The 12,172-nt window shown below is 42.3% G+C and overlaps 1 protein-coding gene across 1 annotated transcript in view; it reads left to right on the forward strand.

Annotated features, from left to right (window-relative positions):
- RSPH14 (radial spoke head 14 homolog) overlaps positions 1-9,923 on the forward strand; it is a 71,647-nt gene extending 61,724 nt beyond the window's left edge. The window contains exons 4-6 of the mRNA XM_041488683.1: positions 6,169-6,394; positions 8,543-8,679; positions 9,664-9,923. Of these exons, the coding sequence (XP_041344617.1) occupies positions 6,169-6,394; positions 8,543-8,679; positions 9,664-9,923 (623 nt within the window). The remainder of the gene's footprint in view (positions 1-6,168; positions 6,395-8,542; positions 8,680-9,663) is intronic.
- The last annotated feature ends 2,249 nt before the right edge of the window (positions 9,924-12,172 follow it).

Here is a 12,172-nt window from a genome sequence, read left to right on the forward strand (position 1 = left end):
TGACATGCATGCTGTGTGTACACATGATATTTTGTCAGAGAAATAAAATCCAAGCAATTTCCCAATTTGTGTGATCAATCTGCATGGAAGATCAGTGATATGCATGCTGTGTGTACACATGCATTCACACATTTGGGTACACAGGATGACTGTGAGGGTGTCTATAGATGAAGTTACAAATTTAGAAAACTTATAGAAATTTACTTAAAAGGGAGGTGCAAGCACCTGGAATTCTGAAGGGCTAAAAAAAAAACCCTGCAAGAGATAGCACAGCTTATCCTGCAACTTACAGGCAGACTATCAGCAACTTGAGCTAGGAAAAAAAATTATTTCACCTTCATTTTGATTTTTTACTTTCTTGTATGTGATAACAAGTCAATATAGTTTCAGTAAAAGAAGGAAAAGTTGCTTTCACTGTGGAGACTGCCTTCAGATTCCACATGAGTGAGCAGCAATCCACAGCTGCTGGATTATGCATTATCACAACAGAGAGCACATTTAATTGTTTCCACCTTTGTATTTTGGGGCATTTCCCACTGAAGGATCTGACACTGCCCTCAGTCAGAATGAGGGGATTTGTCTTGGCCAGTTATTGGACTGTAGCTAGTCCTTGTACAAAAACAGAACCCAGGGTTTATTTCTCATTTTGGATAATTTCTGTGTGAAACACAAGTCTATTCTAACTCATTCTCAGAATTTTTAGAGATATGATAGAACTGTAGACTAAAGTTTTTTAATTATTTAGATATTATTCCTCTTTTCATTGGCCATGAATTATTTAAATAATTAAACCCGCTCCTTTCAAGCAGGTGGTCACAGGCAGTCTTAATTACTATGAAAATGACAATTTTTTTTTTTTAAGTAACCTGTTTCTTGGATTTCTAAATTATACCAGAGGAACTAATGCAGATATATCAGATGTAGTTTCTATGCTATTTTTTTCAGTGGTGCTTTGATATTACAATTGCACACACTCAAAGTTTCTAAAAACAAAAACAAGATATGCAGGAATCTCTTTCATTCTTTACTGAAGCTTAGGAACCTCTTGTTTATCAGACCAATCTTTCGTGTTCCTTGTTAATGCTGGAAACATTCTGGGTTTTTAAACCATCCCCAGAGGCAGCCACATTATGTGCTCCTGCAGGGTACTGCTGACTTTTTAATATTTTTATAACCTTAATTTCTGTCATATCTTTTATTCAGACAGCATCCCAAAATATTGAGTATTGGAAAAATTCTCAGTGGCTTCAAAAGCAGATCACATAATGCTTTTATAAAGCTTATAAAGTTTTATTAAGCTCTTGTATTTTTAATGAAAATCTGGCAGACACTACTGTTGAGGTTGTGATTTTGTACCTGGTGAATCCCTAGGGCTCTCATAAGATAAATACCTCCAGCCAATGCTTCCATTTGAAATGGTTTGATACAGAATTGTTTACTATTTCTAGTCTGATCCAATCTCTGCAGTGTTTTCCTCAGTTCTCTTAATATCCCAGTAGCTCTTCAGTTCATGTAAACAGGGACTTCCCACCCCTCAGTCCTTTCAGATAAGAGATGGCCTCTGTCTCTAGGCACAGCCATCCTTTGGGACACTGCTGTTTGTTCCTGTTAAATTGTCATGGAGAGACAGAGAACTATTCTTGCAAAGAAGAGCAGAATATTCTGATTTTCAAAGAGGTCAAGAGAATTATCCTCTTCAGGTAGGAGTCCTGGTGAAGCTGATGGGTTCTAGGCAGGTGAGCTGTAGTTCACTGAATGTGGTCTGCCTCCTGCTCCAAAGTTCACTCCCAGAAAGGTCATCCCAGTTTTATAGTATTTCTAGTATTATATTCAATCTGCTCCCTGACACAGCCATAATGCTGGAAGCACTGAGAATCAAAATGCTGAATCTTAACATTAAATAAGCTACTACAAGGTTCATAAACTGTGCTCTTGTGACAGGTGACTCAGAGATCTTCCCAGAATAAATTATATTTTTCCCATTTAAACTGCAGTGATCAAGGAGTTGTTAAGGAAGGTGTGCAGGGGCAGCATCCCCTGTACTCATCTTGTCACTCAAAGTGTCACTCTTGGCACCAAGGAAGCATCACCCAGCACTGTTAGCCAGTGTCTATGATGTATGGTGGCACTCCCAAGGGCAATAATCCCTTTCTTCCCTCTGAAATGCTGGTAAACTATTGCAGGGCAAGCAAGAGAGCTGCTGCTCTGGGAGTTCAGTCAGGATCACTTGGCTCCTCAGGCAGTGAGCTCCCCCAGGGCTGTGCCAGCTGGCTGAGGTGCCAGGCAGCAGGTTCCCTTCCCATGGCTCTGCTTTGCTTTTCCTGTGTGCCCCTTCCTAAGCACAAATGCCTTTACTGGAGCATTTCAAATACTTGTGTGACCATTGCAGAGACACATCCAAGGTGCCAACAAAGATTCATATTCCAGAGAATCTGTGTTTCCATATTATTTTTCTGTGTTCTTTTACACCAATCATCACTTTGTGGCCATGCATGAGGCACATGCTTCAGACCAGACCATTTTGAGTTGAAAACCGGCATTTTTAAGGAAAAGGATTTGCAATGTGGTTTGATTTATGTAATTGAAAACCAAAACAAAACACCATTCTTATGTACTGTAAATAACTCCTTCATCTTCTACTAAATTTAACTTGTTTACATGCCCTGCAGCCATACTGAGAGAACAGAATAAATGGCAACTCCTCTTTGGGCCTATTTGAAAAAAAATCAGGAAGGGGAGGATGAGAGTGGCCAGACAGTTATGAGAAGGAAGAGATGAGTGCTCAGATAAAAAGCAGCCCAGGGGAAGATTACAAGTTCTCAGAAAAACAGATCAATAATGACATTAACTATGCAGCTGCAAATGCAACTATTTGCATTTTGAAAACATTTTTCCCAACTACTTCACTGGGCCCAGGGTATCTAGAACACTCTCTGCAATAGACAAACCCCTTTGAAAGGACAGTATTTTAATGAAAAAAATTGATATCCTGAGGATGCCACTGTATTTTTCAGTACAGGACTACTCAAAACCCCAGCTTACCTTCCCCTCCTATTGCTCACCCACTAAGATCCAAGGATCTGAGACTTCTCTCATTTACAAGTGACTCCCAAACAAATTGCTACTGATTTTGCCTCCTCCCTTTTCCCTCCCTAGACCTTTCAACCTGTGGTTCCCCTGGGAAAATCATGACGAATTTCCACGTGGAAATTTCAGTCCCAGTGTTAGGTAGTCTCTTTTTGTTGTTGCTGTTGATGGCCTTTCCTCTCCACCCTCTTTCTCTTCACCACACTGAGACTTTTGACAAGGTCAAACAATTCATCTTTATTTCTATATTTATATCTGGGAAGCTCCCTCTAGTAGCACGACAGCATTTGAGCTCAGACATCTTGATAAAAACAGTAGACAAGAAAGTTCCTGGTACAGAGACCCAGCCTGGTAAAACAAAATCAGTTAAAAAAAAAAAACATAAGAACATCCCAAGTCTTCAGACAAAATGAGCACCAGTAGCCCCAGAATAAATACTGGTTAATGGCTGCACAAAATCAAAGCTGTTCTAGACAACATTGTACATGTTATTATCTCAGCAGCTTAGGGACACAGACACAAAGTGGCTTTCACACCCAGGACTGCAATGCCGTAGTAAAGGCCAGCCCCAAAAGAAGACATGAAGTGCCATGAATGAGGGATGGCTGAGGCAAAGAAAGTCAATAAACATTAACTGGAAGGAATAAAGCCAAGGGCAAGTGAAAGCAGCCCTAGCTGCATCAATGTATTGGTGGAATACATTAAAGATAATTGAAACCCAGGCAGAAAGAAGTGAAACCTGAATGCTGGTTATACTTCCTGGCTGTATGGTGATAAAGTGATCAAGAGAATTGAGAGAACTTAGCAAGGAAGTCCTGAAAAAGAGGGAATTGCAGCAAAGTGAAAATGAAACTTAACGTGATGGGTTAAAAAATGGCTAGTGAGTATTGAAAGCAAATACAAAAAACAGGAAAGAGCCAAGTACATCTCCCAGCACGAGGGAAGTAGAGGGAATGCTGCAGCAGCAGTTGTTACAGACAGATGGAAAGTTAAGTTAAATCAAGCAGTGGTTTCTCTGGGCTCAAACCAGAGTGTGTTTGCACTGTGCAAAAAGGGTTTGCTTATGGACTGTCCCAAGGAACACTGGGATCCATGTGAGTTAAAGCTACACACAGGTGCTTGTGACAGGCAGTGTGAGCCTAAGTCTGTCACATCTGATTTATTGCTCTTCCTCTGAAGCCGAGATTCTGTACTGATTTCCACCCAGAATTTAGAAGTGCATATGGTGACCGTGAGCAGGCTGGGGATCCCAATTTTCATGCACTCAGGCCGTGAAAAACTTTTTGTTTTAATGAAAACTTTGTTTTAATGAAAAACTTTGGGAGGAGTTTAAAAAGTTGCATTTGAAAAATCTTGTATTTCACAGGTCATTTCAAAAGACTGTTGGGAAGTGTGGCTAAAGGAGCCCTGGATATGATTTAACTGCTTTAGTCTGCTTCCTTGGGAGCAGTTCACTACTGCCTGGCATTCCATAAGGCATGGAGAATTCCCAGACATATTCCTGCTGCTGTCTAACCTGCCAAAACCTTTCTATACCTATAATGTACAATCCAAACCCCAGCAATCCTTGTCAAGAGGGCTGATGCTGGTCATGGACGAGCTGGCCTCCTTCCCAGGGACCCTGCAACAGAGCCCTTTGCAGAGCAATAGTGCAGGTGTCCTTTGTCACATCCTTCTGCAGGAACAGTACAAATGGGCTGGAGTTACTCTTTGACAAATTTCTTTTGTTCCTCCAGGGAACAATATAGGGTTGGCTGGGTTTTTTTCACAGTGAAAGCACCAACCCCCCTGTGTAGTGACACACAGAGCCACAGTTTCAGAGATTATTTCACTTGCCTTTCCTGCTTTGCCTTTCTGGCACAAGGAGAAATCCTTGTTTGTAAAATGCTGTTAGCCTTCAATGTGAATTGTCTTGGAACTGGTTTTCCTTATTTATTTGAATTCTCACAGAAACTGACCTCCAAATTTAGCACAGGTAGTAAAGATGTAATATCACCCCAAGGCATTTCTTTGCCTTGGTATTGTAATGTGGATCCTAAGAAGTCAGTACCATAAGAAGTTATTCAGTATTAGCAAAGCCTCAGAAATGTGTACAACAGAATAACTCTAGATTAGAATCCTATTTTTCACCCAATTATCAAGGTGAGGGATTTCTCTTATGCACTACCAAGGGTCATTAAAATGTCTTTGCCACTTGTCTCTGCTGTGAAGATTCGTTTGAACATACCTTGATGACTCTTATCCACAAAACTTCCTTATCTAACCATATATTAATCACTTTGAAAGGAGCCACATTTCTCATAGCAACCAAAGAATCAGTCTTAGCAACGAGACAAGCTGGAGAATTTTGTTTTCACATAGTTACTCGTGGACAGTACATTCTGCTTTCCCCTGGCATTGCTGTTGCAGTGTTGGCTTAGTAAAGGGTGAGAAATGGTACAAATCAGACCCTGGCTCATAGCAAAGACATCACTTGCTGGGCAAGGTATCATCTCTCTGCCTTTGATGTTATATTTTAGGAGCCAGTGCAAGAGTACTGACTGCTGGAAAGTTCAGAATTTAAAATTTTGCCTTGACAGAACTACTACAAAGAAATGTGTGAGGAAGCTGACAGTTCCCAAAAGCTTGACTTCCCCCCACCAGAAACCACCATGAGAGCAAAAGAACGAGCCCTAAAGGCAACATCTCTGTCTCTCTTGGCATCTGTTCATGTTGAGAACAGTTAGAAAGGCGGCATAGGAGGTGACTTTGTATGTATGTATATTTCCTATATTTTCCTTGCAAGGATAATTTTGGGAGAAATATTACAGAGAAACTGGGAACATCAAAGCAATTGTCATGTTGGTTATTACTTGGTTTGATTTCTTTAGAGGGGTTTTGGGGAAGCTTCCCAAAGAAGCAGTGCTGAGATGACATTTATAAACAGGGGAATGTTGGAGTAGTTTCCATCTCTCAGTTCCACTTCTGTGTAAGGAAATGAGTTCCCACATGTATTTTGATCCTTTGAAGAAATTCCAGGTGCAGGTAGCAATGGTAACTGCACTCAGCTCTCACCCACGTTCCTTCCTGTCCCCTCTGCAGGGGCTGGTGGTGTCCTGCAGGCTGGTTTGATTCCCCCACTGGTCCTGAAGTTGAAGACAGAGTTGGATGAGATCCAGGAGCTAATCCTTGGTACACTCTCCAACTGCCTTCGTGTGGAGATTTCTGAAGCCCTGGCAGCTGGTGCTGTTACTGTGCTGAAGGAAAAGCTCTCACACCCCTCCACAGCCATCAGGAGCAAAGCAGCCTGGGTCCTCTTAGAAATCAGGTACAGAAACCTCTCTAATGCTTAAGTCCAAGAAAGAACTAATTCTTTCAGGAATAAATTCAGGAGTAAATTCAGAACTAATTCAGGAATAAATAAATGCCATTCATTTACAGCTGTGTTCCACTACACACTGAAGCTGCCACATTTCACATGTAAAGCACTATCAGCCTGAATGCACACATGGGTAAAACAAAATGGGACACATGGGGCTTTAAAAATTCCTAACTGCTATAAATGACTGAAGAAAGGAGTTGCTGATCAGTCATTCCTTCTCCTTCTGTTTGTTTTCAGTATTGGCAGTGAATCAGGATTTTTTCCTGGTACAGCACTGCTAGGAAAAAATTCTTACATGAAAAAATCTTGTAGAAACAGAATTCTGACCACTATGGAGGTAGGGAGAATAGCCCTTAGGTTTTTGGAAAAGTGCTCTCTCTCAGAAAATTAGAGATCCTTGGAAACTTTCACTGTGATTGAAGACAGAAATAGTTTTCTGCCACAGGCTGCCACATACATCAGTAATGGATCAGAAAAAAACAATCTTTATATTAAATTTGATATTAAATCAGAGAATAGATGAAAGGAATAACATACGTCCACTGTACTACAATCAGAAAATATTAGTGTTCAACAAATGCTTAATTTAAAAAGGTCTGCAGTTGATGTAGTTTACATATCAACTGGTACTACACATTTCCTCGTGTCCTATAATAAAGTGAGGTATTAGAGGAAAAGAGTATAATTAACATGAGTCATAGAAAGAAAGCAAAATGCAACTGAAATATGAATATGAGCTATATTCTAGGTCCCTGCAATAGCTGGGCCACATTAAATATTCTCCTCATTAGAGAGGCTGGAAAGAAAGAGAGAAAAGTGATCTGGGAGAAGAATTCATTTTAGTCCTCTGGTTTAGCAGGTTTTTAAATCTCTAGAGCCTTCACCAGCCAGGTTTGTAAATCTGTTGCAATTATGACCAGCAACACCCTTAATCCTATATCCTGTTACATGCAGCTGCCCATCAGTGTCCAGTGTACCATAGAATGCTTTTTTAAAAATCCAGATATCACCTAAAAATAACCTAGAATATTGTGATGCTCGTCTGAGCAGGTGGGTGTGGTGTCCTAGGCCTGTATCAGCAGGTGGGTTCAGCAGCCACAGTCACAGCCATCCCCTCGGGTGCCTGGGGGGCAGGACAGTCATCCAGGGGGACACAGCAGCTGTGACAGTGCTGGTGGCACCAGGACAGGGCTGTGGCTCCAGCATGGCCAGAGGCCGGGGGGTAGCAGTTGTGGGTTTCTCTGGGTCTGGATTGAAGGCACTTGAGATGCTAGTTCATTTTTGGACTCGAGTGTTTATTATTTCTTATCAGTAAAACAGTCTCACTACTGTGAGTTCAGCAGCCTTTCATTAGAATGCACAGAATGGCTAACAAGCTCTTGTTACAAGGTCTTTTAAGACTAAACTATCCAATTAAGAACTGACACCTAGATTATTTTCCCTTTTAACCCAGTAACTGATCCCAAAGATCCCAATGCAGACTTTTTTGCCCAATTACAAAACGCCACCCAAACTCAAGAAGAAGAAGCACAAAGAAGAAACCCAGGAGGACACCCTGTGCCCTCCATCTTGCTTCCATCCACAACATACAAAAAATCCAAAAACCTCAATTTCCCACCAAGTGATACACCTACACTACTCTCTATAATCTATTTCAGACTTTTGTGGATCTTGAAGTCTAGGAAACTTTCTCTATGCCCCAATGCAGACTTTTTTGCCCAATTACAGAATGCCACCCAAACCCAAGAAGAAGAAGCACAAAGAAGAAACCCAGGACAGCACCCCGTGCCCTCCATCTTGCTTCCATCCACAACATACTAAAAATCCCTAATTTCTCTAAAACCTAAATTTCTCTCCAGGTGATACACCTACACTACTCTCTATAATCTATTTCAGACTTTCGTGGATTCTAGTCTATCTTGAAGTCTAGGAAACTTTCTCTATGAATGAGGGTCAAAGTCAGTGCTCCCCTGGGTGTCAGGGCACCCCAGAGCAGACAGAGAAATATTCCCAGTGCCCTGGGCTTCCACAGGGCTGCACAGGTAGCAGGAACAGTTCAAGGGCTCACTCAGCTGAACCATCTTCTCTCCACAGCTCTCATGCTGAGGGGAAAATCGCCGTGTGCCAGGAAGAGGTGATTCCTGTGCTGCTGAGCCTGCTGGAAGACACCCAGCCCGAAGTTCAAGTCAGCTCAACGGGAGCGCTGATGTTTGCTCTTGTGGCACCTCAGGGTGAGAGACAGAGGCAATTCTGTTGGAGTACCCCCTGGAAATCCAATTCTAGGGCTACTAAATAACAAAATATTTGCCCCCCCACCTCCCCAAGTCCTCAGTTCCTGACAGTGTTAATGGTCCTCAAGAAACTCTAAGACTGGGACATTTCTTTATGACTGTCTTTAGCAGCTATTGCTGCTTCGTCACAGTGCCTAGGGGGGACAGGATAGTTCACATTTCATTCCCTTAAGTAGGTCAAGAAGTTTTTATCTACCTCACCTGCATCATTTCCCTCCAGAGAGGGAACATTTTCCATTCAAGTCCAGACCACACAGAGATCCAGAAAGCTGGAGCTGCCCTGAATCACCAGTGCTCAGCAGAGGAGTGCTGCTCTCTGGAAACATTCTGGGATTAGAGGCAGCTCCTCTCTCACAGCTGGAAGAGCAATGAATATTAATAAGGTCTGGAGCAATCCCAAGTAACTTACACGACACAGAAAACACTAACTGTTAAATTTCCAGTGTGATGAATGAGTAATTAGACATAAAAGTCTCAATAACAGCAGTTGTGTTCCAGTCCTCCTCTGCAAACCTTCCTCGGGCTTCCAAAGACAACTCAGGAGTGAATCTCGGTCTTTGAAGTGTTTTTAGAAATGAAAGACTGGAGGATGTTCTTAAGGGCATGTAACAAACTCCGCTCCTCACCCCCCTCCAAAGCATAGTTTATTCTACCATTTAGTGCCTCGTGTATTTTTGATAATTTGTTGCAAATGAAATACTAATGTGCAAGGCAGATAAAGTTAAGCATGAAAGATTTTTTTCCTTAAAAATAAACAGCTGGGAACCAGCCTTGGTCTCTGAAAGAAGAGCATGTTCTGTCTCTGTGCACTGCACCTGCAGGGCTGCTCAGAGCTGCAGGCAGGCAGGGAATGGAAGATGTCAGTCCAGGAGGATGATGCTTAGTTGTCATTACACATTTCAAAGCCAGTTTATTTCCCTGCAGGGAGATCCACAGCCATGGGTGCTGAAGCCATTCCACCTTTACTGCCGCTGGTTGCTGAGGAAACCAGCCAAGCGCGTTTGAATGCAATCAAAGCCCTCACCCTGCTGGCTGAGCTGCCCGAGGGCCGCCAGGCGCTGCTGGATCACAGGGACACGTTCCAGCGGTGCCTGGATGATCCCAGCGAGGCCGTGCAAAGAGCTGCCGAGATCGCCATCACCGTGATCGACTGGAAGCCCTTCTGCAGCCGCGATCTTTTCTAGCGAGCTATTGCCCTCTGTTGTTGTCTGGCTGTAAAAGGTACGCGATTACATGAGACCTTCAACACCAGAGCTCCTCACTTACTCTGGATTAGTTTCTCCCGAAAAGTTACTTGACAACAGTTTCACGTCTATATTGCAGGTCACAAGCAGAAAAATGGAGAAGAAAAGAAGTGTGGAGTTCTCCACGAGGAGTAATTGCCCAAATTACCAAGATTTCCCTATGATACAAGACAGCAACCCTTTCTGTTTTCTTCATAATGTTCTCTCCTTTTATTTTTTTTAAACCTCAGCCTATCAAACACTAATCAATAATTAATTATATTAGAAAGGTTCACAATTAACCCCTCCAGCAATTTGTCCATACTGACAAATTGATCTAACAACAGGAATTCACGTGTATTTTGCTGCAAACATTTGTTGAACGTGGGATTAAGACCAAAGTCAGAAAGCCTTTACCAGGATAGCCCTTGGTAAAGCTGTGTTGGGGCCTCTCCAACAAGAGAGGGCTCTGGTCCCTAGTTGAAATTACCTGTAATAAGGAGCAAAATCACCTCAGCACCTTGAGCTGAAGAGCAGTGGAGGTGGTGGGAAGTTTTTATTCACTGGGAGTTCAAGGCTGGTCACTACTGACATGTTGCAAATTTCTGTCTGCAGTTACAAGACTGTAATTTAAGAGGCTTCAACAGAAGGCCTGGGCAAAGAAATAACACAAATGAGCAGGACAGCCTTGGCCATTCTCAGCCACCAAGGAAGATGTGACAGCGTGGCTGGCACAGCTTCACAGCAAGTCCCATTTGTTTTCACTTGGGTTTTGTTCTCACATGAGAGTTTTATATCCAGAATTGTAGCTACAAAGAAGCTGCATCAGGTCTATAAAAGGGGTTATTTGTCAGAGCTGCTTTTCCATTCAAACCCACAGTCCCACTGAAAACTGCATTACCCTTAACACAGGATAAACTCTTCCTGTAGGAATGATTACATTGTAATAAGGAACAAAATCACCTCAGCACCTTGAGCTGAGGGGCAGTGGAAGTGGGGGAAGTTTCAGTAGCATTTTATTCACTGGGAGTTCAAGGCTGGTCACTACTGACATGTTGCAAATTTCTGTCTGCAGTTACAAGACTGTAATTTAAGAGGCTTCAACAGAAGGCCTGGGCAAAGAAATAACACAAATGAGCAGGACAGCCTTGGCCATTCTCAGCCACCAAGGAAGATGTGACAGCGTGGCTGGCACAGCTTCACAGCAAGTCCCATTTGTTTTCACTTGGGTTTTGTTCTCACATGAGAGTTTTATATCCAGAATTGTAGCTACAAAGAAGCTGCATCAGGTCTATAAAAGGGGTTATTTGTCAGAGCTGCTTTTCCATTCAAACCCACAGTCCCACTGCAAACTGCATTACCCTTAACACAGGATAAACTCTTCCTGTAGGAATGATTACAGTTAAAATGTTTCTCTTCCACAATGTAACCAAAGGGTGAATTTCCTCTCTTATAAAGATGTGATTTAAAAGTATTGAGTCAGTTGGATTCATTCCCTCCAGGCAGGATCTTGGAGGAACTCTGCCTTTTAAACACATAAGGCACTCGTACGTAATACATATTGGTGCCAGAGTGCATCCAACTCAATAAGAGAAGCCAGGCAGCTTTAATAACATGCTAAAGGACTAGAGCAGCACAGTGTAGGCTCAGCTGCTCTTACAGAACTGCAGGAAAATCTGGTAAGAATCAGCATTTTAACCCAGGTCCAACCTTGCCACAGCCTTCCCTGATAATTCAGGTATCACTCTTCAGTGAGTTCCCAAAATAATTAGCTTGTTCAGGTGCAGAAATAAGATCATCCACACTGAGCTGCTCTGACTAGAAGAAATTGATTGGACCTTAAATAGTGTGTTCCAAGTATCTGCCTGATCAATGCTTTAAAGACAACATAAACTGTTCCCAAAAAAGCCTCTGCATGGATCAGTGTTCTCATCTTACACACACAGTACAGAAATGGAACAAAGCCTCAGGTGAGCTCTGAGATATGGACACTGCTGGGGCCCTCCCAATGTCAGCTTTTGTCTCAGCAATTCTTTGGCCCTGTTACACCTGACAACATGAAACCACCATACTCCAAACACGACAAGAATTCCCTTGGGCTGTACTGACCATGTGCTGCCTCTGCAAATGCCAGAATTTAAAGTCATTGTATGGAACAGCCACTGTTAACCACTGTTAATTGTGGTTTTCTACTTGCAAAGCTGCGTTAT

Source organism: Pyrgilauda ruficollis, unplaced genomic scaffold, assembly GCF_017590135.1.
Source record: "Pyrgilauda ruficollis isolate IOZ18807 unplaced genomic scaffold, ASM1759013v1 scaffold9, whole genome shotgun sequence".
Classification (NCBI taxonomy): Eukaryota; Metazoa; Chordata; class Aves; order Passeriformes; family Passeridae; genus Pyrgilauda; species Pyrgilauda ruficollis.